At 40.6% G+C, this 27898-nt stretch overlaps 1 protein-coding gene across 12 annotated transcripts; it reads left to right on the plus strand.

Annotated features, from left to right (window-relative positions):
• The first annotated feature begins 391 nt into the window (after positions 1-391).
• Positions 392-27445, plus strand: gpatch8 (G patch domain containing 8). Of its 12 annotated transcripts, none has more exons than XM_081610152.1 (11): positions 531-545; positions 3437-3514; positions 4302-4338; positions 4502-9138; positions 11801-11873; positions 18505-18546; positions 20578-20645; positions 21610-21696; positions 21816-21959; positions 22247-22383; positions 22467-27445. In XM_081610152.1, exons 7-11 carry the CDS (start codon positions 20619-20621, stop codon positions 26299-26301), a joined length of 4230 nt encoding a protein of 1409 aa, XP_081466278.1. In that variant the 5' UTR covers positions 531-545; positions 3437-3514; positions 4302-4338; positions 4502-9138; positions 11801-11873; positions 18505-18546; positions 20578-20618; the 3' UTR covers positions 26302-27445. The 12 variants fall into 12 exon arrangements, with proteins under 12 accessions (XP_008414109.2, XP_081466278.1, XP_081466279.1 ...); XM_081610153.1 differs by having other exon boundaries at positions 9120-9138; XM_017306240.2 differs by having other exon boundaries at positions 4502-11873; positions 14235-18546.
• The last annotated feature ends 453 nt before the right edge of the window (positions 27446-27898 follow it).

Consider the following 27898-nt stretch of genomic DNA (forward strand, 5'->3'; position numbering starts at 1 on the left):
AAGTAGTCTTAAGAATTATTATTATTATTATTATTATTATTATTATTATTATTATTATTATTATTATTATTATTTCTGATTGGCTACTTTTTACTTCAGTAAAAGTATATTGAAGTAGTGTTACTATACTTGAGTACAATTTTTGGGTACTCTTCAATTCTGATCATACTCAATATTTCAGATACAAGTAATAAAAGCCGATGCGATCAGTCCATATTGGACGTCTTTCGATGCAATTGTTATGTTTTTGTTCACTGGATAGCCAAACCTATCCCTTTTCTGTTTTTATATTATCAAGTCTATTCACGAGTCAATTACGTTGTTCAGCATCTGTTTACAGGACCTAAAAACGACCATAATCCAACAGTCAGTATAGATATTGTGACCGTGTTTCCTCTGTGTGACAGGGAAATGTTGTAGCGGGCAGAAGTGAGACATAAATCCTCCGCAGTGTGAATCGTTTGCTCACCACCAGGAGAAACTGCAGCTGCGTTCAGAAAATGGCCGACAGATTTTCTAGGTTCAACGAAGAGCGTGATTTCCAGGTAATGCACATCAAAAGACCAGAGACTTTTAACGGATTTTGCATGGTGGAGTATTTTAGAACATGGGATAGGTCTTAAAGGATATAAAAACATCCAGTCTTTTACAACCAGCTGCGCGCATTTCGGCGTATTCGGTGCTTGCTAGCACTGCAAGCTAGTTTAGCTAACGCTAGTCCACTGCGGCTCTTTTGACATCAGTTTTCCAAACGTCTCCGAGCTTTATTCCTGTCACCAACGTACAGTTTTATTCACGTCACTTTCCTATTATTTGAACCATTTAAACCACTCACCAGGAAAAATGGATATAGAATATGTACCTGCTTATTAGTGACCTTGGGTATGCTGGTTGTTTATCGAAAAAAATGCTAACGATGCGAGCTTTGCTAACATAAAGCTATACTAGAGCTTGCTGTTCCCTTTTGACAACCAAAAAGTAAACGGTGCATGTTTAAAGAGTTATATTATTCTCATACTTGTAATCTTTTGGTATAGTCGTTTTAAATTACCACTAGCTTGTACTTTAAGGGGTTTAAATAGCAAGTTCTATACCTGCATAACAATGAATTTCAAGCATCGTCTGCTGTTTTTGCTTAATATGAGTGAAACTGCAACCAATCGGCAGATTACCTAAATCTTATTGAGGAAACTCGATCAGCTTCACTTTTTTTTAAATGCAAAAACGATAATTTAGCTGAAAACAAAATAGGCTTAACCCAGATATGGTGTGCTTTTTAAAAAAAATTAATGTTATTTTAATGTGTACCAATATCTCCACAAGCTCAATAACCGAGTTTTTGTAACATTCCTTGGGCATCTTGTTGCAATGCAAAAAAAATAAAAATAAAAAATGCAAGAACAGCTGAGTAACTTTGTTTCACCCTGGCTTGTGTTTCAGCCGTTTGTCTTTTTCTGTCTTATCTGAGATCTGTGGCCACACCCAGCCAAAGCTAGACACATTTCGGGCCAGTAAAACTGTCATGTGTTTCTTGTGAGTTGGTGCTTTCTCATCAAACATTTGCATTCTTTTTAAGCCTTTTTTTTAGTCACTTATGTCTCATTGCAATGTATATCCACCTAATCAAATGTTCATAAAGATTTTAATTATCCTTATGGAGGTAGGAATTATTTGCTACTTGTTTAATTGTTGTCAGGCAGTCTGCAATACAAAAGCAAAACATAATGTCCTTTCTTACATGTTTTTATTTATTTATTTTATGGCTATTAAGTCAGGCCATACAAAATAACATTTATAATTTAATAAATTTTTTATGCTGCTAGATTCAGGTCTTGCTTAATTGATATAATTGTTTGTAATTAAAATTGTGTTTTGAGTTGTGTACTTGTCTTACTTTCAATTCTTAGTTGCCTGCTTTTCAAGTGACTTTGTGGTGATGTTTTTCCACCTAACTGCATTTGCCGTAGAACTGTGTTCTCAGCTATTTTGTCAGTGAGAGCCTAATTGCTGTGTGGTCTGAATGACTCTGTTGAGGATCACTCAGGCCCAGCACAGAGAAGCTCTGTGTGTGAGATCTGCAGTGAATGCATTCATATGCTCGGCATTCAGAAAGTTTCTTCATGGATTGATTCTTGGTGCCAAGCAACGCAATCTGGAAAATACCCACAGATGGTTTAACTAATCTCTGCTACACAACCCAGCTAAGAGCTTTTCCACTTTATGCTTTTCCAGTGGGTGTTGCAGTTTTAGCATGTACTGCAGAAAATGCTAAGCTATGTATAATTCTTGCAGATGTTGACTGTCAGAGGATATTTTTTTTTTTCCCTCATGGCGGTGGCGGTTCCTACGTTTTGTTAGTTGGTATGGAAGCCCAAGAAGATTCTAGCAGCATATGTTTACCAAGAAATGTTTATTTATTCTTGTACTGATCAGTAGAGGAAAGCGAACACTGTTCATAGCTTTGCAGTAGATGTGCACTGCATAGTCATATTGATTATGAAACAAGTATGAGGCTTTTGTGGAGAGCATATGACATTACATAGAGCACATTATGCGGTCTAAGTAAAATGTAGAAGGAAATATGGGGGAGAAGGGAAGCAAGTTATTGACTTGTTCATGAATCAATTCATGTCTTCTCTGCATCTCACCTTTTCATAATCCCAACTTTTACTTGTGTGCATGTGGTGTTTGATTGAATCTGATTTAACGGCACCATTTATGTCAATATAGACTTCTGATACTGCAGAGTCGCTGGAGAATGTATTTGCAAATAGCCACTGTAGTCCCACCACTTGAGAATCTTCTCCTTGCAGAAAAACTTTAATGAATAATTTCACTAAATAATTGAAATGCGACCAAGCATATTTCAATGCTATAAGCTGTCGGTGATGAAACTGCAAGGTAATGTACGGTGCCAGTACTGCAAAGGAAGAAATAAAAACAGAATTTCACGCAATTTGTATATATTATGCGATTTCCAGAAGCTTTCTATTTACAACCCCTGGGGGATTTTAAAACGGTAGAAAAACACTTTGTAGCTGTCCTCTCCATCCAATAAACCAACAGATGACGTGACATTTAACCAGTTCAGTTCCAAAAGGAAGCTGCAGTTGCCTTCATCCTTCTGATAACTAAGTAGACCACATCTATGCTAATGAGTGACGAGACCCCAAAGTCACATCCCAGACACAAACGCATTACATGGAAACATTTGACAGTATGATTGTACACAAAGCAGCCAAGAACCAAAATCGCAGATCGGTTCTCAGAGATCAGTGACTGACTGGATTTTTTTAAATTGCATCACAAGACATATATTTATGAAATACTCTAAAGTTTGTTGTACATCAAACAATAAATTATCTTTAGTAAACCTGATAACTGTTATTTTTTATTTTTATTTTATTAAGGTTAAATGTGTGTTTCAATTTCTCAGGGTGGGAATCACTTTGACCAGTATGAAGAAGGCCAGTTGGAGCTGGAGCAGGCGTCCCTGGACAAGCCTATCGAATCGGTAAGGTTGCATCCATCGTCCCTCACCATTGGACCAGCTGTGAGAGTGGATATGATTGGTCCAGGGAGAGAATAAGAACCACACCTTTACTCCATACTGTGTAGATGCATCTAGTGTTTTCTTGAACACACTTGCCACCTAACCTGTAGAATCACTCGTCAGTGTCCATTAATACCCTTTAATTCACTCCCACTTCTCATGACCCCGACCTACTTCATTTCTTCTGACATATAAAAAGACGATTTAGATCCTAGATCTTCCTGTTATATGTGCAGCCCACAGATAACCATTAGTTTTTTGTTTTTTTTCCTTTGTAACAGTCTCACATTAGTCATCTTAGCAGAGAAACTTGAGATGAACCTATAAGCATGAAGTGGATGAAACACTGTCTTATTAGCTGTTATCTCAACATTGTAGCTGCTGATCAATTTAAAACAAAGTAATTTTTTGGGGAAAAAAAACCACTTGAATATTTCACAGCACTTTTATGTGGAAATTCTGCTATCAGAAATGAAGCCACATTAGATTTCAGTCTAAGAAAAGTTGTATGTTTAACATCTTTTTTGCATTAAGGAATGATTATTTAGCAAAACAAGGCAGTGCTTATTCCATGTTCTTTGTATAAAAGAGGGTGCACATTAGACGGTGTGAATGGGTACATTTGTGTTTGACTGAGTGTTTGTTTTTGTAGCTTTTAGACTGTACGTGTTAGTGTATAGTATTTGTATTTATAGGACAGTTATCTTATTGTACACAACTTGGGGTGTTCGACATTTCTCTCCTGCAGCGAATTGGCCCCCTATTAGCTAAGCAGCAATGACCCGGTTTGTATTTGCACGCTCTGCTTCCTTACTCCTTATCTTTAGGGTCCTTTGTAACGCTTCTTTATCTTTCTTTCTCTGCTTTCCTCTTTCTGTTTCATGACTGTCGTACCTGATATCTTATTCTCTCTCTCTCTCTCTCTCTTGCTCCCTCCCTTCTACACAGTGATTCGGTGTACAGTACCCTCTGTCATTCTGTGCTGGCATGGTGCTTGTGCAACTGGGACTGCATTTTATGCTGAAGAGGCATATTGATAATAGCGCAGGCAGCTCTCTTTTTCTGTCTTCCTCACTTTCTCCACCATTCTTTCTGTCTTAAGCATTGTGGTGAGCAGGCCAAACTCAGAAGTCCTCAAAAGTACCAGGAAACTTTTTCTGAAGATTATTAATGCACTTTGTGAAGCAGTCAGATAGGGTCAGCAATCCTGGATGTCAAGTTTAATTTTTTATTTATTTTTTGGATTATAATACTGTTATTGTTGAAGACGAATTAAAAAGTTAACTTTGAATAGCTAAATATAGCTAGCCAAGGTGAGCAGGTATTTCTGCAAACTTTTGTCTCAAGTTTTTATTTAATAATCAGTAGGAACTGCAGTACAAATATGAAATTCTACTCCCATTTCATTTACACATTATCTTGTATCTGTTTTTAGTTGAACATGTTTGTCATAACTCTGAGCTTCAGAATGAAACGGTGTCCCAACCTAAACAAAACCAGTATTTTGTCCATATGGGTGGTGGAGAAGTAAGAGGACAAGTAAGAGAGAGTGGTCGCCTGCTCACCTGGCTTTACATAGCTGTTTTGCTCCTGCGCTATTATTTGTGGAGGGGGGCTGAGGAGCAGGCTGCAGCACCACGCAGCTCCTCACACATCTGTGGAAAAAACAGAAGCTGTGAAGTGTCACCTTATCACCACTATCAACTTTCCTGTTATAATTTTGTGGTGCTCTAAAACAAGACACTCTTTAGTATCGGATGAAAAATGGATTAAAAAAAAATCTGAGATGCTTGAATTGGTATAGTAAATGATAAATGACTTTTTTTAAGTTGACTTAAAAAATAGAGAGGAATGGAAATGCTTAGCTCTTTACTTTTAAGCTCTTAGTCCACTAATGCATAACTTTAGAGCTGTTCATAAGTGTTTCAGCCCAGTTTTTCAGAACCCCTCCTTTGCCATTATTTGTGTGTGAATTATAGGCAGCTAGAGGTCTGTGGTATTTTATTGGGATCTTTTTTAATTCCTGTCTTACCCCTTTTGGTCTTTGCTATTTTTCTCCTAACACTGTTTTGCATTGCATGTGTTAACTTGGTAGCATTAAGCACTATGTGCTTTCAACACTCTGTGTTGTTGTTGTTGTTGATGTTTTTTTTTTATTTTTTATTTTTTAACTCGGACTCATTCCTTATTGTCTCTTATCTCCCCCCAGTCCCTTAAATCTACTATCCACCTTCCTCCCTCCTATTTGACCCGGTACCACAGCGATATGCAGTGGGCAGCCTCAGAGCCACAGAACATGAACACTCACAGGAAGGAAACATCTGTGAATCCTGCAGAGAAACTAAATTCAAGTCAAGACGTTACTGTACATGTTTTAAATGCATACATGTAGTTACTGTGGCTCAATATGCTATTTAAACCATAGTTGTATGAGTCATTTTAAGTTTGTAGAGCTTGATATTGTTGAAAGTATTGAACCAAATACTTTCTCTTTTTAAAAATACTTATATTCTTAAATATGAAACCACACACAGGAGAAGGCATCATTTTAATGCTTACTTTTTGTGCAGGCTTTAATCATGTGAACAAAAGTTATGATTGTTGAATGGTGTTGACTAAAAACCCAATTCTAACCTCAAATGCTTGAATGTTAAATAAGTGGGGGGGGAAATTAAGAAATGAACAAAACAGACGATTGATCACATTATTTGCGATAGTCTGAAGTATGTCCCATCTTTGAAATTGGGGCTTAAGATTTATAAGGTAAGTATGTTTTTGAATTGTTATATGTAAATTAGTTATTTTAAGACATTTCAGTTTTTGTTTTTTTTGTTTTTTTTTCTCAACATATTTGATAGTAGAATCTTAAACTTTATTTTTCTTGGTAAAACAGAAGGCACTCAGGCCTTCTGTTTTACTCGCTGAGTTTGTTACTCCAAAACGGTTGTTTTTTGCTTCGTCTCACCTGTCACATCTGACACTGACCAGAATGTTCAGATGTCTGAACTAAAGAGACTGCAAGGAGTTAAGAGGAGCAGAGCTTGTCCAAAATCAGCTGCTCTTCTGTCTGGGCCTTTTAGGGAATAACATATGTGTGATCTGTTTCTAAAGTAGCGGTTCTCAACGTGGGCGGTACCGCCCCCCAGGGGGCGTTCAGGGGACAGCAGGGGGCACGGTCGGACATTTTTACTAAAGGGGGGCGCTGGGATGCCTTTGGGGGGCGTTTGGTCGAAGGTAAACTTTACACCTTAAATGCACAACAATGCCAGTTTAGACTTTGAGCAACTTGGTAAAACTGTATTGTGTAACATTAAATCATGCTTGGCTGCAACTGTATCGATGGTAGCTCTTCTTCTATTCAGTGTTTGTTAGCTTCTGTTAGCTTCTTGGCGGAGCTCTGTTCTCCTGCTACTGGTAGCTAAAATCACGATACCCTCACTATGTATCCCTCTGAAAAATGAACCTATTTAAATAAAGAAATCCCTCCATGGGTTCATTTTATAGCATTAACACCGGTGCTGTAAGTGGTCCGGTATGAAATGGGGGTGATAGAACAACACAGCACTTTTAAATTTCAGTAATCAGAATGCAAAAATTGTTTCCGTTGTTTTAAAAGGTTTATGTCAGGTTGCCTTTTCCCCATCGATATGCTTCCCGACCGCCCTGCACCTTATAGGGGCTTAAAAAAAAAAAAAAAGACGCGCACATTGCGCAAAACTCTGAAAGGGGAGAAGCAGGACATAAAACGGAGAGACGAACTACATGTGAATTATGGCATAAAAACTGAAAATCTGACGCTGAACAGTGAAAAATCAACACGATGTGAAAGACATGACGATTAGGCGGCGCAGCAGGTGATGAGTGAAGATTACTGATGGTCAATAAACGATAAAATAAATCTAGCAACAGGAAAGAAACTAAAGTGGATATAGCAATAAACCAAGAGAGGATAATACTAATCAAATGAAACTAAATGGAAATGAATTAAGAACAAAATGCAAGAATAAACTAAGAAACTGAAGTAAATACAGAGGAATAAACTGGTATGGCAAGACATTTCGAGCAATAATTAATACAGAGGACTGAATGGCAAGAATAAACGGACACTATTTCCACATAAAAGGAAAAATAATATTGTTGAAATGTCATGGGTTTGTTGAGACCACGTCTAGTACTGAGAATAAATATATCTTACAGACCATAACAGTAAAGAACTTATCACTTATTTATGTTTTTAATTAGATTTGATATATTTATTTCTTCAATATTTTTCATGTCAGTGTTATTGTCATGGTGGTGTTCAGTGACTACATGACACTTTCAACTTAACTCATTAGGATTTGATTAAGAACCAGATTTGTAATTTCTGTCCAGTAAAACTATTAATCTATAAATTAATAGACAGGTCTATATAAAGATATAATCCATGTTTCTGTCTCATATTTATTTGTATGGCATTAAAAGGACCTGGAACTTTTGTTTTTCCACTGAAAGCTCTGGTTTGCACAATAAATGCCATGTGGCTGAAGTTTTATGGATGATACTCTGATGTCCCATTCTCCTGAAGGCAGCACAGAGCTGCAGTACCAGAAACTGACAAACACTGAAGAGAAGAAGAGCTATGATTAATGTAGTTACAGTTCTATCCATGTTTTAATGTTGCAGAGCTCAGTCGTTTTGCAAATAGTTCAAAGTTTAAACTGGCATTGTTGAACATCTTTTATCTGGTCATTTTGTGCAAGATTGAACAACTAGAAAATGGCACAAAATAAGAATATTTTTTCCACTCTGATTGGCTGCTGCCAGGCCTACCAATTTTAACTTGAATGTTCATTAAATTTTTCGTAGACACCTGTGAAAATAATTTATATTCCCATGACCTTTTTGTTCTTTGGGAAATTATTTTTGATAAATACAGAAACGAGCATAAAAATCAAAACATCTACAATAGCGATAGTAATATTAATAATAAAATAATGGTCAGTGCAAATTAGCCTGCAAATTTTTTATCGGGGGGCGGTGAGGGACCTGGATAAAGGCTAGGGGGGCGCTGGTCCAAAAAATGGTTGAGAGACACTGTTCTAAAGTAAAACATTTATATAGATTTAGGCATGAATACATGTAACCAAGATTCTCGATCCTGAAGGTGGATGATTGCACATATTTTTCCAGTAAAAAAAACGGCAACCACTAAATAACTACATTCTCTGAGGTCTCTAGGTGGGGTCCCCTGCATATCACTTCCCTTTTATTCATATCTTTTGCCATGCACTGTGCCAATGACGGCACATTGCACATTTTTATATAAAAAAAAAACACCCCTTGTAGATTTTTAATTTTTTTTTTGTTTTAACCATTTGTTTATTTTTTCCTTTTCTCCTGTTTTTAACAGTCAGTTGGTGGATTTATTGAAATGTCTGCCTTTTCTGTTTGTATACAGTATAATGTTTGTTTCAAGGCAGAGAGAGATTTGTATTTTTAAGACCTAGAGAAGCTAGCAGAATTGCAGTTGAAAGCGTTTGGTCGGTTTCTTACGTTGTGTCACGTGTGACTGTTTTTTTGACAGCCCAGTATTTTAAAGCCAGGTTCGTATGGAAATGCCTTCACTCCACTTGCACTGCTGTTGGACTCGCCGTCGTTGCTTTCATCCGTCTGTCTATTCTTTTGGTGCACTCATCTGCTGTCCCAACACCCAGCGTACACGTCATCTCTGGCCACCAACCTCCACAGAATTCATTTTGACCTAAGCTGTTTACAGTCAATAGGTGCACACTGTTGCTGCCTCCAGCCTGCTCTACCTGATTTGTTTCTAAATTCTCCAAAAATGATTTGAAATGAGGCTTAAGATTTGATATTCACAAGATTTCAGATTATTTAACTGGACTGTTATTTGTCTGACATTTCCCAGTTCATAGTTCTGAGTGGATTTTAATTTTCTTTTCCTTTCAAGCAGCATATGCAACTCTGCAAACGATTAAATATTGGCATCCGTAATGTTGCTGCATGTCGACGCTGTAGCAAATCATTAAGAGACACGGAACAAATGACGGGAATAATATTTCCCAGAAACTTCACTTGGCTTTTCAGAACTGGGAAAGAATAGAAAACTGCCAAACTTTAACAAGTTGTGCCAAGTTAGATGTGTTGTTTCCTCTCTGCCATGTGGTGTCCAGCACTAATTTTTTTTCTTATCTCTTCCTGTGGAGGAAAAGATCTAAGTCAGAGTACACAGGGTTTGGAAAAGCATGAATTGGAGGACAAAATAACAGGACAACAGGAAGTGACACCCTCATTTCTAGATGGCAGAAGGCACAAATCAGTCACATGGATTTTATTCTAGTCATCATGATATGGCATTTTATAATCTAATAATACAGCTAACCTTAGCTTTCTCCTTGAAATACATTAAGGAGAGCAAACGCTGGTGACGATATGTGATTTAAAACGAAGGATTAAGTCGAATTTCCTCCACTTGCACCACTGTGGACAGAGATGCGATGTGTGCCGTGTGTTTGAGGCCGCCACTCCCTTCACATGCTCTAACCTCTTACAAACCCAGCTCACTTCCATCACCCGAAAACCCACCTTCTTCATCTTGGCTCAGCCTGCTCTGTTCTGCCAATTTTCCTGACCTCTTGTCAAAGAGACCTAATCAAGCATTGTTGAGCCATCCTTCCTCACTGTGCCTGATCCATCCGATACTAACTCAGCTGGAGTTTTGTTCACCTGTCCTCTACTCCCCCTCCTCAACCGCCCCACTGTATGTGTACCACTCACAGTGCGCTTACTAACACCGACGACCCTTTTTGTTAAAAACAATTTAACAAAAAGCTGCATGCTTTTTTTTTTATTTATTTTTTTTTAGTTTTATTCCTTCCCCTCACTTTCTGTTTGTGAAAGTCGACGTCAGTCTCTTTGTGATTATAAATATCCTTTCTGTTTGGTTTGTATGTTTTTTATTTATTTTTTATTTTTTGGATAGAATGCAGCACTCTGGTGAATGTTAGACAAGCTTGGAATAGTTATAATCGCAACAGAAAACACTGCTTATAAAGAAATGTCATTGTTTCTTGTTTATATGTGCTTGAGGATGTACTGTAGTGTGTAGTGGTGGGATGGTCTTGCATTTCACTTTTATGTTTTGTTACCTCGCTGACCAATACTAGTGAAATAACGTGACTTGCTCAATGGCCCCATAGTCTACTAGAAAATGCTCTTGTGCATGTTTTTGAATGCCTCTCAATCTCTTTTTGCTCATTATCAGTTGTCTGATCCAACCAAGATTGCTGATGCATATTATAGGAATCTTGAGCAGAAATGTGAAACTGTGTAAAGGTTACAGCAGATCTCCAAATTGTTGCTCATTGTTAGTGTGAAAATGGTTGGAATCTGACAATTCATGATCTAAATGCAGGAGGCGTCCAAAAACGTGCTCAACAGTCATTTTGGTATATCTAACGGGGTTCGAAGTACACTGTCGTCCTTTTCATCTGCACACCCACAGAGCCCTTCACACATGCATAATCAGTCCACTCTGGGCCTTGTAATGGTAATCCAAGGCCCAAAAGCTCCACTTCTGTCTGTTTCTTTTGCTCTATTTTTGTGACAGCTGAATGTCTCATGGTGCTCCCCTTGTCATGGTTACGGAATCACAGCAAGCTTGGAGTTTCTGGTCTTCATTTTGTTATTGCTAGATTTCCATACCTGTTCCGTGTTGCTTTTCTTTGTGTACGAAGATCCTGCGCTGTAGTGTGTCATATATGTATGCGTGCGATACATATATTGCCCTCTCCTTCCTCCTCCTCCTTCTAACTTCTTACATAGTGGATGTTATTTGATGTGTTTATCTTGATAATAAATGATAGTTGTTTTTCTTTTTGCCTGAAAAACGTCTTTTTTTTTTAAAAGTACACTCATGACGTAGGATTAAACCCTGTAGGTTGCAGACCACACAGAGACTCATGCATTTACTTAACATAGAGGCAATCTTGCCTTTCAACTCAAGTCTCCCAGCCTTTTTATCCCTCTCCCCAACTGCCCTAACACTCCTCGTGCTGGAGGACACTGATTGTTACACGCTGTAGGTGATGACAATAATGATAATGGTGATGGTGGTGGTTGTGCTTATGATGATAGTGTGATTTGAGTGTTTTGTTTGTCTTGATGTTTTCATCCATGCCCACAGGGTATAGCTCCTCTTATTATTGGAATATTTTTGGTTTTTTTCTCCTCTCTTCTCTCTGCCAGGATAACATCGGGCACCGGCTGCTTCAGAAACATGGATGGAAGTTGGGGCAAGGACTTGGCAAGGCCATGCAGGGTAAGGATTCACTCTGAAGCACACTCATGTTCTCAGTTTGCTGGTGGCACTGAGCCACTATCTACTTTTGTTTTCTTTCTACTCACATTAAAATCTTTTGTTGTTGTTTTAAACGACACCCTCCCTGATTTATTTTTCTCTTCACATCCTTTCTTTGACCTCTTCCTTTTGCCCGATTCCGGATTGGAAAAATCGTGGCCAAAGCAAACAAACATGATTCCAGTTGTTTTTGTCGCTGTCAAGTTTCCGTTCCCTTAAATTTGGAGATGGAGGAAAAGATTCATGGAGTCTTGTAGTGGATAAAGTGTTAGAGTAATCCTTGGTGATTTTTATTTTATTTTATTGTAAACTGGTACGTTGATGTCCAGTTTAACAAGAATAAAAGTTCAAAGTTTTCTCATTTTCTGATTTTCTTCTTTTTAAAAAAAAATCTTTTTCACATATTTTGCTGAAACCCCAAACAAGACATCATCTTAGATGTTGATATTTTTAACAGACATTTAATGTTGTTGCCATGTAAACTTGAGCGGTAGTGTCATTTTGGATTGCATAATATAGAGCACATACAAAGGTATTTGAAGAATAAAGTCACTTTGTCCAACATAAACCATAAATGCGATATAAGTGAAGATTAGATTTGAAATGCTTAAAAGTGAGACTGTATCACACTGGCACTCAAATGTGTGCAATCCAGCTGGTTGTAGTGGTAACTTTCTGTTAAAGTGCACAAAACTAAAACCAATAATAATTTATGTTGTTAGTATTAATGTGACACAGCACATTAGGACCTTCACTATCATAGGGTAAATTTTGAGATTTGTATGCTAAGTAAATTCTGAAATTCAAAGTTTCCATAAAATTGTTCAGAAAAAAGGTAACTTTCCCCGGGTAGTTCTTAGCAGCCAGTTGATGCTCATTCCGAGAGTAAGGGCTGAAGATTAGGATGTTTGAATGTGTGGGTTTGTTTTGGCCATTTGATACTACATTATTAGCTCAAACCTGCTGTGTTTCTAGGTTTAAAGGATAAGTAGCAGTGATCCAAAACCCTGGCATGTTTCACAAAGCCTTTCCTTGTTTTGTTGTTTAACTTCCATTTCTCAGTATCTTCCATTTTTTCCACAGTGCAACAGTTTTTTTTTAAGAAATAATCACTGATCTTAGAAATTTACCTCAAAAGGATTCAGCTTGGCATCGTACCCAAATGCCAATCACCCGTCTTAATGCCTAATTGGGTCTATTTTTTATTTTATTTTATTTTTATCTTATCCACCCTCTCCACTACATCTGGTTTTATTCCAAATCATTTGTCTTAGCCATCCATCATAATTTGTTGCAAAATTTCAACTTTTATTCTCCCTAAAATGTCCACCAGCAACATCTGTTCTAAATGTTCGATTAAAAACGCAGCTGTCAGAAAAAAATCCCACATGAGCTCAAAATATTGCCACATTAAAACACAGAGAAGTTTGCTGCTTAAATGAACTAATTGTTTGATATTGTGAGACATTATTGGCTGGTTCTACAACCTGTTATTGTCAGGTAAACATTTACCTAAATGTTTGCTCAGAAGAAGTTGGTATTAGTCCAAAAAAAGTGATTTTGTTTTTCTTTTCTTTTTTACAAGTAGGAGTTGTTTAAATCGAAGGAAGACTGACATTGTAACAGATCTTCTCGAGACACTACAGGGAAGCCTATTGTCTGGTTGAGTGGGGTTGTTGTCTTGTTGCTGCCCAACTACTTTTTGTTGATGTACATATATAGCCTTAGTTTCTTGTGTCGTCTCAAAGGTATTTTCAGCATGACTGGGGCAAGTGAACGGATTAGACCTGGAAGCTGTTTCGTTCTGGGCAAGCTGACAAGTGCATTGAGGCCAACAGCACAGCAGAGAGAGGAAAAAAAATTCCATCCATGTTTATTTCCATCCGGCCTTGAAGAGCCGAGTAGCAATATATTTGAAGTGATAAGATGAGCTTTGTGTGGAGGAGAGAACACATCGCAGGGGATGACTGTGCTCTTGTTTGTGCCTCTGGCAGAACTCACGTGGTTATGTAAGCATCCTACATTGTGGGCAGATGAGACTGCAGCAAATTGTGTCCAGTTGTTGTGTAGGAATTAGTGGCCCTGCTTAGAGACCGCTGTCCTCTCCAACTTGTGAGTAAGCTCCCATACTAATCACAGCAGCATCACATCTGATTGAAGTATGCTGGATAATCATGGTAATCTTCCTCCTCTTTCCTGTCCTCCTTGCCAGAAGAGACAGTTGTTGACATTTGAAGTTAAAGCATTGTCCCCTCTTTACGTTTTTTTCACTGTATTGACTTTGTTCTTGTTCTTCTTTTGTCCCTTTTTTGCCCCTTTTAGGTAAGGTTTGTTGGATCCCTTCTCTATGTCAGTATGCATGTGTGGGTGTGTTTTCTTTCTCCCACTCTGCAGTTGACCTAAGTGTAACACTCCTTTTTCAGTGTATCATAGGCTAATGGCCTCGGTCAGCTTCTTCCTCTTTGCTTCATAATCACTAAACCTTTATTTCAATCTGCTTAAGAGAAAATGCTTCAATTTGTACCAACAATCAAGATCCATGTGAAATCAAGGTAGATTTAGGAACCCATGATTCATGATTCACATCCCCTAGAATCATCATCTCAACATATTTTTAGATTTTTTTTCCCCCCCCCTCTTTGAGTTTCCGTGGCTGCTGTTGAAGTAATCTGATTGGCTGTAACCACGGCTCAGACTCTGAATGGCTTGCCGTGTAGAAAAGTTTCCCCCCTCTGCTTGTTTACCTGTTTCTACCTCTAAAACAGTGAAAGTCGTGTTTGTATGTGCGTGGTCATTATGTGGGACTGAGATGTGTGTGTGTCTGCTACTTACCGGGCAATAGTCGACTTACAGGGAAAACCTCTCCACCTTTTTACACTCCGAGTGTCTCTGTCCCCATGGTACAGACTTCCATCCTCCCCCCCGTTTCTTTGCCCCTCCTGCACAGCATGTTTGTCCAGAGGTGCACTCCTGCTTGCCTCAATCTCTTACTTGCCAGAGGCTTTAAGCAGTGTTGGAGGTAGGATGCAGAATCACAATGTTCAATAAATAAAAACAATGTAAAGCTAAAAAAAAACAAACTGATCCATAGTTATTGTTTAGATCCTCCATTACACCTATAGCATTGCAGAAATGACTCTAAACACTGCTCAAAGCTTTGCTGGCTATTCTTTCAGGTACGTTCCTATGTTTCATGTTTTTATTTGTTGTGGGCTTAAGCACATCCCAGACTGAGCTTGCTGGCTGTAGACTAGCCAAGACGAAGGATCTTGAGGAGAGGTCCTTACTGGGTTGACGAGCGTAGGCAAGGTACAAAGCTTAGAGGGGGAAAATTATGGTCTTCCCTAGAAGCATTCATCATATTTTAAAAGACAGCTTAGTTGATTTAGGCATGGGCCAGTTATTGTTGAGGTCAATGTTCTTAAAAGCAAGTTATAATTACTTTTCCTTCAGAGAGTTTTTGTTGTTTAACGTCCTTACCAGAGAGAACCTAAAAAAACTGATATAAATGGCCAAAATACTACAAAGGCAAGCTGCATCCGGTCATTTATAAATTACAAGTGGAGACAGCAATGTCCTGCACAGCTGAGCTTTCAGAAATGAAGCCAGTGCAACACGACAGGTGTGGTGAGACAACAGCACATACGCATAAAATCTGTTGAAAATCTCTCCATACAGTACTTTTTATAACAATGATGGTAGAGGAATAGGGTTCATACATCCGAGCCGAGGAGATGCTTGGAATTTAAGCTTTTAAATTAAACTACCAGCTTGTCACAAACTGTTTTTTATCACTGAATCGTGCTAAAATAGCCAGCGGGGCTGTGGTTACTTCACATGGCGAATCAGGGAGGAGCGACTTGAACCCTCAGAGCTTTAAGATTAAGCACCTGCATAAATTACTATAAACTAGAGATGTGCCGATCAGGTTTTTCCCTGCCGATACCGATTCCGATCACCCATGAGGGCTGATCACCGGTACCGATCACATAATAATAATTTTTTTAATCAAAAGCACTACCGGTTACATTATGTGGAAAAATGAACCATGAATTCACCTTAATTTAGACAAAAATTTGTTTTTAATAACTTTTTCCAAGAAAAAAACAGGCATTGTGCAAATTGTACTATTGATAATACTATCTTTAACAGGCTGATAACATATGAAGGCTCTGAAGAGGCTAAATAATGCAAAGAGCCAAAATAAAACCTCTCAACATTGCCAAAAAAATCAAGTATAAAACTTGACATTCAAAGGCAAATACAGGATCCATTACAATAAACAATCCTGAGTTACTGAATGAAAACTTCCTGATAGCATGGCAGCTAGCTGCTTACTGTTGGTTCTGATTGGTTGTTTCTGACTGAGTGCAGTAATTAAGGAGAAAAGGGAGGAGATTGATTATTTTTTCAGAGATTATCTGTCTCATGTTAGGACAACAAAAGTTTTAGTACGCATGTAAAATGTATTTTTTTAGATTAGATGCTGCAGCGTTAAGCAGAGGTTTGGTGTGAGAGTCACTACCAGTTGGAACAGAAGCGACGCTCCGCGTAGCAGCGGTTCAACAGCGAGAGCAGAACCAGCGTCTTACATCGCAGCTCGAAGACTTAAATAATTTTGCGGGTTATTTGTTTAGCTTTCTGACCGTCATGCTAATCCGGGTGAGTGTTTGTAGCTGTGTGCTGCTTTACCTGCTGTCTGATCCTCCATATGTCTTTTTTACTGCAGTGAGCCTCGATATAGCCAAACTCCATCAAGTATGGCATTGTTTTTATGCCATATTAGATTCATCATATTGATGCATTTTGACGTGCTTCACCTCATGAGCTTCAATTTTCCGCCGCAACATGCAAACTTCCCCTGTCACTCAGTGCATTATAGTTCCACATCGCTTAGGATTTGTTGCTGCGCGCTTGCGCAGTGTGAAGGAAAGAGGAGACCAGCTGCACAAGCAGGCTGAGAAATGAGATGCAACTGATCGGTTTGTGTAATCGGCAACAAGAGACCGTGATCGGCAATCACCGATCATACACTTTTTCACGGAAATCGGCCAATTATGATCTGTGGCCAATCGATCGGCACACCTCTAATATAAACAGTATTTTTGTTCTTTACGTAATACTTCTGTAACACTTTTTTTATATTAACTCTGTAGTTGGTTGTATGTAGTAAACCTACTACATCTGCCAGAGTTGGCTCACAACAGGCAGGCGTTTCCTTCAGAGACACTTATTGTTCAAAAGGAGCCCCGTTATAGAAAACATTGTTCATGTTGTCAGAACTGGCACATGCTTGATTGAGACTAACCAGTGCTGCCTTCCATCTCCCACATTCTGCTGCACACTGCTGAGCAGCTGGCTTTTGCACTTTTTCCCCTTGCTTACAAAAAAGAAAAATGAACATGTATGAACATATTTTTAAGTCAGTTATGATGTGAAACTGTCCCGCTTATGTTTTAATAATAATTCTAATAAGAATAAACCTGACTGAGTGATTTCACCTGGCAGTGCTTGGAAATAATTTTTTTTTCCACAACAGGAAGTTAGAAGCAGTATCTCTGCTAAGATGTCTGCAGACTGGCTACCCAAAATGATAGCCGAATGTATTAGGTAGTTCATGCTTGTTGTAATCTGTTTCACTTATGGATGCAGCGATATAAAAATTTGAATCAATATCTAATATGAATATTGCTGTTGTGGCACCTGGTGTGGTCACTCTGACTTTGCTTCTCTGCTTCAGTTAAACATCCCACAGTCTTTCCCTGCATCGCTGTCACTGTCATATGAGCAAACAAATACCACATTGCCAAATGTTTCTTTTTTTTTTTAACTGGTCATATTTGTTTTATATATTTAAGTCAATACAGTTACTCTTAGGAAGGATTGTATTTTTTCCCCAGCTTATCATTTTGTGAGCATGTCCTTCTGGCCCGTGCCTAAATGTACTCAATACTTATTTTAAGTTGGGGGAGAGTCATCTGGTAATCTCTTTACAAAAGGGTAAATATGTCTTAATAGGCATACATAGGATACATTGTTTGATGTACTGTAGCTGCTTTTCTCCTACAGGTTGTTGATGACCAGTAATATTGGACTTCCTATAACCTGAACCATGTATGATCAATTCTAGGTAGCCATTTTAGTGTTTCTCTGTGTTTTATGCTGCCTGGTTTTTGGTATGCATTGCACCTCTTCATGTAATAAAAAATACAGTTTTATTTTAAAGGTAACTTGTTGATCTGTAAAAGAAATAAATGAAAGTTACTGGTCACAACATTCAGTAGTGGAAAAGCTTAGGTTTAGGGGATGGTAGTCTGGTTTCTTGGGTTACATTCTCAGTCAAAATGCACAACAACATCACTTTAGGGGCCCGGGGACTTGGACAAGCGGTTTGAATTAGTGGTGAGAGGAGATTCCTGTAAGCACCTAGCCCTGAGTACAGGGACGAGGTGGGTGGGGGTGGGCGGTGACTCACGGAAGGCCCTCTGGTAATAAACGCCCTGAAGCCCCATTACCACACACCCAACCCCACCTGCCCTTCTCTGTGTGCCTCAATCTTCCTGCTTAACCAATTGGTGTTTCTTTTTTACAGCGATTTGATCCTGCCCATGTTGTGCTGATGGTAAACTTAGTGGTAAATGTTATTTTATCCCCCAATTGAATTGTTTTATTTGTTTTTTTTTGTTTTGTTTTGTTTTAATTCCTCCCATTATTTTCATTTTCCTCTCATCAGAGCACAAATGCTACATAGGCTTTCAATTCTCTCTGTCCTAGTCCTCATTCTGCTGCTTGTATATTACCATGCATCTGTATTACTCTTAGAACATTGTCATTTTGTTTTCAGTTTTTTTTTTACCTTGTGATTCACACCTTGTGATTTTAGCTGCACATTGTTTTTTGTCTGGTCCTTTTTGTTTTCCACTGGAATGGGGTAATGCTGGAGGTATTGTCACTGTGTAGAAGGACTGGTGATAGTTTGGGACGATTGTAATCGGTCATGAATCTTCAGTTCTGGGCCTTGCTTGTGACTCAGTTCGGACAGACCACTGCAGTGGCTGGCTAACAGACCAGACTTTTTTTATTTTTTCCTTCACTGCTCTGATGCTGTGAAAGACTGTGAAACCACACATCTTTCAGTAGACTTGTGTTCTCAGTGGTACCCAAACAGCCATTCCCTCTTAATTCCTCCATTTAAGTAAGGCACCGAGAACCATGAGGTAAGAGGAAGATACTGGTATAAACCCGTCTAAACTAAGAGACACTGCAGTGGGACTGAAAGTCCAGGCAGGCAGAGACATGTTACAATGTCCATGCATCAGCGATTTCAGAACGAATAAGTCATTGGGCTGTTCTGACTTTAATTACCTAAGGCGAGATCAGGAATGATGCATAATTACATCAAACGTCTCTTACCTTCCTCAGTTTAACAAGGAATCTACTTCCCTTTCATTTTAGAGGCATGCATTTCAATTTGGAACAAACCCATCCAGGGTCATATTTTTAATAACCCCAATGGCATGCCTAGCGAACTGGAGGGGAAAGAAACAATTGTTAATATATTGGAGGGGAAAAAAAACTGAAACCAAACTGAATTAAAGTCGCCATTAGTAAGATTGGTTTTTGTATCTGGCTGGCATCAGGAGCAGCAGACTAGTCCAAATTCTTTTTCTGCTTTTTCTTTTGAGATTCCCCTGTCTTTCTTTCTTTCTACCTATCTGTCTTCCCCTTTCCTCCTCCTTCTCATCCTCTCATGTTTTACCAGGTAAGTATCCCCTTCCCTTGCACTGTCAACATGGCGACACCTGGCCTGTGACGTCACTCTGCTGTAGTTCAGTGCTTGTGTCTTTATTTTTTTTTTTCATTTTTTTTTTTTTTACATTCTCTCTGCTTTGTTTGGCTGATTATAAGTGGATTAAGCAATTTGTGTCAATCTCTAAAGTAGTTTTGATTTTTAAATATTTCATATCTATAATGTTTCATTCTGTTTTGGTTGTCTTTTGGTTTTATTTTTCTAAAGTTAATTTCCTTCTGTTCTAGCTCTTTTCACAGCTTACGTAGTATAACTTAAATGGATAAGAAATTAATATTTTGACGATGGAGAACAAAAAGGGGGCCTGGGAGAATCAAACTGCTTTGTACCTCATGACAGTAAAATGTGTTTGCTATAGACAGTCCTGTTATAGATGAAGCAATTGGCTTAATATTCTTAAGAGTTCCTCTCCCATGAAGGATTTACTGATGAAGGCATCTGTTGCAATCTTGCCCAATGCCTTATATGGGTACATCACTTCCTTATAAACTTTACTTTCTGGTTTAACAGGACTTTAAGAAGGAGGTGCCACTTCAGTCTAAATAAAGGCCTTGTCTTTATTTAATCCAACAGAAATTTATCAAAGCTACAAAGACTAATCCACCTACAGTGCCTACTATGCAAACCAACAGCCACATTGAAACTTTATAGGTCACGTTTGTTCAGGAGTTGGCTGTAGTAAGCTGTGAGAATGGCTGGTGTTTGGTTCACTGTAGCTTTCTGGTCTCTTTGCACTCTCAAGGCAAAAATTCTCTAACCCCAGCACCCTATGCTCTAAAAGCAGGCTGTCTTCGAGTTGGTGTTTGGTCTGCATCTCAAAAACTCAACTAGTCTTCTCTGTCTCTTTTGCCTCAGGACGCACCGACCCTGTGCCCATTGTACTTAAATATGATGTCATGGGGATGGGCCGAATGGAGATGGAGGTAAGTTGCTGAAGTTATCCATTTGACCCCATTTAATGTTCATGTTTATACTTATAAGTTGTTGAGGCAAATTAATAATAATAATAATAATAACTATGACATCAGTGGTTAATAGTGTAAGATTAATTAGAATCTCATGCCCTGCTGTAGCTGATCCCAAACCAACATGCTGTTGTTGATTCTCATTCCAATTTGTGTTGGAAAAACTGAGAAACAACATCAGCTGCTTAGCTGCGAGCCATCTGAATAAACTAGGTCACTTGTTATTTTGTTCTGTCCTCAGTTGCAAATCTCATTCTGACACCTAAATCTGAAGCATCAAATCCTTTTAGATGACAAAAAGAACTACCAATCCCAAGGAGCACCATTCACATATGAGCTAAAGTTGACTAAAGCTCAGCAGTCTTAGAGTCCGGCAGATGCAAGAGGAGCACTTTGTAAATTATTATTCTAGATTTGGTGGTGCTAATTGCTTACTGTATTGCATGCCTCGTGTTATTTGTCCTCAGAGATTCTGTTTGGAGACAAAAAAACAAGTCATAAAATGTATCTTTAAACACCAGGGTTGTGCAAAAAAAAAAAAAAATCTCATCACGTTCTAGTGGCCCATTTCTGATCTTTAGTTTTGCTCAGTTTTGATTTTAGCCCATTCTTTGACTCCTTCAGTAAATATGTAGATGGTTGCATCCTTCTGTCTGCATCACCTGCATTTTTTAAATGTCACCTCCTGCCCTGGGTTATGTTTGGCCTTTATTTCATCTGCATTCACAATATTAAAGACAGACTTTAAATTTATTGTCTTTTCTACATTAGAAATATAGAGAAGTCGGCATGTTTTGGAGACTACACAGCAACGAAAATTAGCTCCTTGCGTGACTACGTCAAACTTATAAGATGGCAGACTGCTGTTGTTGACTCTCACTGTTTTCTGGAGGTGCTGGAATTGCTGTGTTTGTCCTTTTAGCTGGACTATGCAGAGGATGCCACAGAAAAGCGGAGAGTGCTTGAAGTGGAAAAAGAGGATACAGAAGAGCTGCGGCAAAAATACAAGGTAAGGTCCCTTTTTTTCTTTTTCTTTCTTTTTTTTAATGATGTAATATTCGTTAAAGATGATCGCTTGTGTGTTTACTGATCTTCTTGAAAGTGACACGTGTTTCTTACCAAATTCAGGACCAGGTGGAAAAAGAGAAAGCTATCGCAAAAGCTCTGGAAGACCTGAGGGCAAATTTCTACTGCGAGCTTTGTGACAAGCAGTACACTAAACACCAGGAGTTTGACAACCACATTAACTCGTACGACCATGCCCACAAACAGGTAATTTTTTTTTTTTTACTCTGAAGTAAAACGGTTCATCAGTAAAATAAAGTAGCAGTTTTCAGGTGTTACTCAAGACATCTCTTTAAATGTGATGTAAAGTGGATATACAGTTTGCTCAACTTTTATTACCATCTGATCATGACACAAATGTGAAAAGATGACGTAAAGAAAGAAAAAATCTGATCAGAAAAGATTCTCCAGTAAAGTTTAGCACAATCAGTTGCCACACATGTGAAAAGGAATGACTCAAACACCTAATGCATGTCCTTTTTAATATGATGCAGAGGTTAAAAGAGCTGAAGCAGAGAGAGTTCGCTCGCAACGTGTCCTCTCGTTCTCGGAAAGATGGAAAGAAGCAAGAGAAGATGCTGCGTCGGCTGCACGAGTTGGCTGAGCAGAGGAAACAGGACAAACAGGACCGGTATGATCATATCACCGCAGCGCCCCCTGCTGTCCTTGAGTCATTGAATCGATGTTTAAAATGATTATTATCTTGCGTTTTAGTACTCCTGGAAGTGGCCCCATGTTCAAAACAACCACAGTTGCTGTTGACGGGGAGAAAGAAGGAGATGGGGACGGCGTGCCACTCGAGAACCCCATTCTTACAGATTCCATCCTTGAGAGTCCACCGTCAGAGAGAACTGGCCAATCTTCCCCAAAGCCCAGCCCAACTATTAATTTTTCTCTGGGGAAGTCCACATCCTCATCCTCATCCCCAACCCCTACCGGCGCATCAAAAGTCAGCGTATCATTCTCTTTTGCAAAGAAAGCCCCAGTCAAGCTGGAGACGGCAGCGGCTGTGTTTGCTGATCCTGGCGAGGAGGCTGTGGAGGAAGAGGAGAATCAGGAAGGGGAAAAGGCTGGAGGACAAGAGGAGACATCTGGCTGCAGCACAGAGAGTCCCAGAAGAGCACCTGAAGGAGATGAAGGAGGGGAGAAAGGTGATGCAGCTGGGGCAGAAGATATCCAGCAGCCTGACGATGGCGGCTCCTTGACCTCGACTTTAAACAAACTTAAGATGATGATGAAAAAGGATGAAGGATTTTCTGGACAAGAACCACAGTACTACCATTACATCCCGCCAGCTCATTGTCGTGTAAAGCCCAACTTCCAGTTTTTGTTGTTCATGAAGGCTTCTGAGCAGTGCCAGAGCAAAGATGATGAGGATGAAGAGGAAGTGGAGGAAGTTCAAAAGGCTGAAGAAAGCTCTGATCAGACAGAGTCCAAAGAAACTGAGTGTAAAACTGAACAAGAACAAGGTGAGGATGTATCAGAAACTGAGCCAGAACCACCTCCTTTATCGCCTAAAGTGAAGACGGAGGACAATATCTCGTCTTGTGAGCAAGAGACAGTTTCAACTGCTCCTACTTCTCCTAGTCAGAAAGCAGAGAACACACACAGCACACTCGATACAAACACTGGTCCAAAAGTCCCAACGGGTCCCTTCTTCCCTGTCCTGAGCAAAGATGAAAGTACCACTTTGCAGTGGCCTACGGAGCTTCTTGAATTTACAAAAGCTCAGCCTTCACTATCCTACAGCTGTAATCCTCTCTACTTTGACTTTAAGCTTTCAAGAAATAAAGGACTGCGCGGTGGGAAATCAGCAAAGTCCCTCAAGCCTGGCGAAGAGGCTGATGACAAAGGACAAGTTGTAACTGCTTCAACAGCTGAAGCCGCTGAAGCCGAACCTGAAGCATGCACTGATAAAGAGACACCTGAGATGAAGGATGATCCCAGCCAGCCAGGACCTGATGAGCAAAAACCCACGACTGCTAGTAGTGGCACGAAAAAGAAAAAGAAGAAAAAGAAGCATAAGAAATCGGGAAAACATTCAAAACGCAAAGGAAAAGAAAAAGATGCAGCTGGGGATGCAGAGGAGAATACGGAGGCAATGCAAGAAAAGCCTAAAAAGAAGAAGAAACACAAACGGAAAAAGAGCAAAAACAAAGCTCAAGATCAAGAAGAGGGGGCAGGTGATGACAAAGAAAAAGTTAAGCCAAAGTCAGAAGATAAAGCTGCTGGTTCCTCTGTTCAGTCCACAACTGGAGGAACAACAGCAGCGGAGGCGGGTAAAAGGAAACGCGCTGCAAAGGAAGTGCCTTCTAAAGCTGGAGCAGAACATGGAGGAAGTGGAAAACACAACGACAAGAGCAACTCCTCAGAAGATCACGGTAGCTCTAAAAGACAAAAAACGGACTCGAGCGGCTCGCAAAACGCGTCGTGTTCTACCTCTGCTCAGAAAAGTCCAGGTCATGGTAGGCCACCCAGCAGCGAGAGCGAGGAGGAAGGCGGCTCCAACACCCAGCATTCACGTCATCACAGGTCCAGCCCGCGAGAGCAGCGGCGCCACCACAGCGAAGAGTCCAGACGGTCCCACAGCCGCTCATCACGGCGGGGAGAACGACGCGGCAGCAGCCGGCGGCGCCATCGTGGCCAAGCCTCCTGCAGTCGCTCCTACTCCAGCAGTTCTGGGCGCTCCTCGGCGAGAAGTAGCGCCTACAGTCACCGCAGCCGCAGTTACTCCGACAGCTACAGCGACTACAGCACGGAAGGCCGCCGGCGGAGGCGCTCTAAACGTTCATCTGACTCCGAGTATGAGCGGCGGGGCAGTCGAGGTCGCAGGCGATCCAGAAGGCATCAGTACTCCTCTTCATCCTCGGACGATTCCCGCTCTCGTTCTCGCAGCTACAGCAGGAGGAAGCGGCACCGGCGGCACCACCACAGCAGCTCCAGAAGCTCCAGCAGCTGGAGCCGCAGCACCAGCACAAGATCCTGGAGGCGCAGCTATAGCCGGAGCCGAAGCTCAGCGAGTCGCTCCTCCAGTTCCAACAAAGGCTCGCCTCAACGACGGAGCGCCAGGGGAAGGGCGGACATCGACACACATCGCAGAGACTTCAACCGCTCTCGCATCTACCGCTCGCAGTCTCCCCGCACGTCATCGCGAAGCCTCAACCGTAGCACCCACACATCCACCTCCCAGACTTTGAGGCCGGTCGGGTCTCGTGATGCAGGGGAACACAAGAACATGCTCACAGCCCGGCAGCTGCTTGAGAGGGTTCAGTCCAAGAAAAGTTCAGAGGATTCTGCCTCCGGAACAAAATCTGGGATTAAGATTAAGGATCCACCACAGGGTTACTTTGGTCCTAAATTACCGCCAGCCCTGGGAAGCAAAGCCATGTTGCCCCTCTTTGGTAAGCTGCAAGCAGGGAAGAAACCGTTGATTCCCCTAACGAGACCCGATGAGGGAGAGAAATCAGGAACGGGGAAGGGTTCTGAAGCAGATGGAGAGGTTATCCTAGTAGAACCTATAAGGGAGTTCCCCCCTCCACCACCACCTCCAGCGCCACCAGTGCAGAAGGTCGAGGAGGTGCAGCAGAACACAGCGACACCGGAAGAGACACAGCAGCAGTCAGCTACAGAAGAGCAAGTACACCAAGAACCACAGCCACTTTTTGAACAAGATCCTTCCATGATTATGCCCCAGTATCAAGCAGAGCCAGGGCAAGACCCCTCCCAGAACCCCATGATGGAGTCCATCATGCCTGAAATGCAGCAACAGCAGCCAGTGCATGGTTACCCCGCTTACCACCCGTCCAGTCTGGAGGAGGATGGCATCGAGGCAGAGGAGGATGGCCTAGCACCATTGGAGAGTCAGCCAATCACGTTCACGCCAGAGGAGATGGAGAAGTACAGCAAGCTGCAACAGGCGGCGCAGCAGCACATTCAGCAGCAGCTTCTGGCCAAGCAGGTCAAAGCCTTCCCCTCGGCTGCAGCCGCTGCGGCCGCTGCTGCAGCAGCTGCTAACTTAGCCCCGGCGCCCCCTCCACCAGCCCTGCAGCAGATCCACATTCAGCAGCCAACCGTCTCCGTCGCCTCCGGCACATCCATCACCACTGTCCAACACGCCATCCTGCAGCACCACGCAGCCACCGCTGCTGCAATGGGCATCCACCCCGCGCATGCCCACCATCCTCACCCTGCACATGCCCAGCTGGCACAGGTGCATCACATTCCCCAGCACCACCTTACTCCCATCTCCCTGTCGCCGTTGGGCCCCTCTCTTGGTCATTCTTTGGGACACTCTCTGGGACATGCGGGGCTAATTCCTGCCCACCCAACAGCCTTCCTCTCCGGTCAGCCTATTCATATTATCCCTGCTTCTGCACTTCACCACACACCCTTGGCACTCCACCACGTCCCGCACACAGCCCTCTACCCAACACTATTCGCACCTCGGCCGTCCCAGGCTGCTGCAGCGGCGGCTCTCCAGCTACACCCACTTCTGCACCCAATATTCTCAGGACAGGACCTCCAACACCCGCCTAACCACGGCTCTTGAGTGACGATGGATACAAAACGGGATGTAAACACTCGGAAAACTGACAGAGGGCTGCGACGATCTTGATTTAGGGATGGGGATGAAGTCTTTGCATCAGTGTATAGGAAGTCAGACACGTTGTAAAGCCAGTTTTACACTCAGACTAAAGGGGTCATTACATGTTGCAGCCTGTGTTGGTTAAAAAAGGTGACACTAGCGTTTTTTTTATATTGGTGTGTTTGGATTTTTTATTTTCTTTTTCAGTCATGTTTCCCGTCTTAAAGGCAGGTTTCTTAGATGTAATGAGACATTCTGTTGAGATTGTCTGCATTCCCAACCTCACTAACCACTGGAGTTTTTTTTAGTTTTTCTCATTTATGCGGTCATAATCTTTGCCAAGTTTGGCATACAAGGAGATCCATAATGGTTGAGATTATAGAGGATCATGATGAGACAGGACATAGATTTTGTTACAGAAACTAACAGCTTCACCTCCGTTTTTGTGATAGACTTAATGATGTGACACTTTTCCCCATATAACTACCTGCTCTTTATTGAATTCTTGGTCTCAAAATAATTTGTATTGCTGTAGTTTGTACATATTTCAGTGTGTAATGTGAAGAAGCCAGCCATTGATGACTATGAAATAACTATGGTGTCTAAACTGGTATGACACAAAAGAAGTCCTCTAAATTTGCATAAATGTGGCAGAGGTTTTAACATACTCTGAGGCAAAGCTCCTGTTTTCCCATTGGAGGGTACGTGTGAATGAATTGCACTGAAATCTGTACATTGGGGTGGTGCTTTGGCATCATGTAACAATAAGATTGTAGTATACTGCAATAATTGTATTTTTATTTTTAAATTATTTTCCAAATGCTCTTCAGAAGAAGAGCTTTGTTTGGCTTTTTTTCTGTAATTTTGTAAATAAAAATGCTGTAGATTAACCTATTAACATTCTGAAAAGGTTGACACTGCTGTTGCTAAAGCAGGCGAAATTACAAGTTAGTTGCAACATGGATGCGCGTTTTATCTAGGTTGGTTCTTAAAATGTTCCCGCTGAGGATGGCTGGGATCCCAGACAAGTTATCTGTCAAAAAAAACAAGTTGTGACTCTTGTATTTTTAAAAACATAACTGTTTCAACAAATAAAACTTTGAGTCCATGTTTTTTTTTGTTTGTTTTTTTTCCCTTTCATGGTTTAGTTTTGATTGCATTATTCCAGTTATTTTCATAGTCCCATCCGGACAAGATTACCAAAATCATTCTGCAGGTACCAGCAGCAAACAGTAGATGGCGCCCTAGTCGCATTAAAATCCGTTAAAAATTACATGAAACTGAATCCTTTTAACGCCTAAAATTGTTTCCAAATGGTGAATTAAGTATAAATAATGGTAAATCTGGAATCTTTTCAACAAGTACAAGTTACAGCATATAATTGGTGGTGGTTCAGTCAAATAGATAAAGGTGACGTTCTATCTTACAGGCAGCCATGAAAGATGGGCAATGAGGATCTCTACAGGCAAGAGATGCTCCTTACCTGTACTCCAATATAAAAGTGGACAAAGTTTAAGTTTAGGTATCTTAATCATTTTATATTGAATGAAATTTAACTTGA

This window comes from Poecilia reticulata, chromosome 8 (assembly GCF_904066995.2).
Source record: "Poecilia reticulata chromosome 8, P_reticulata-male-v2, whole genome shotgun sequence".
In the NCBI taxonomy this organism is placed as follows: domain Eukaryota; kingdom Metazoa; phylum Chordata; class Actinopteri; order Cyprinodontiformes; family Poeciliidae; genus Poecilia; species Poecilia reticulata.

Bases quoted from the DNA above. Each gene is read 5' to 3' on its own strand.
- gpatch8 (XM_008415887.3), top strand. From the start codon at position 501: ATGGCCGACAGATTTTCTAGGTTCAACGAAGAGCGTGATTTCCAG. The intron at 20,646-21,609 runs GTAAGTTGCTGA...TTGTCCTTTTAG, and splicing joins TGGGCCGAATGGAGATGGAG to CTGGACTATGCAGAGGATGC. The intron at 22,384-22,466 runs GTATGATCATAT...CTTGCGTTTTAG, and splicing joins AAACAGGACAAACAGGACCG to TACTCCTGGAAGTGGCCCCA.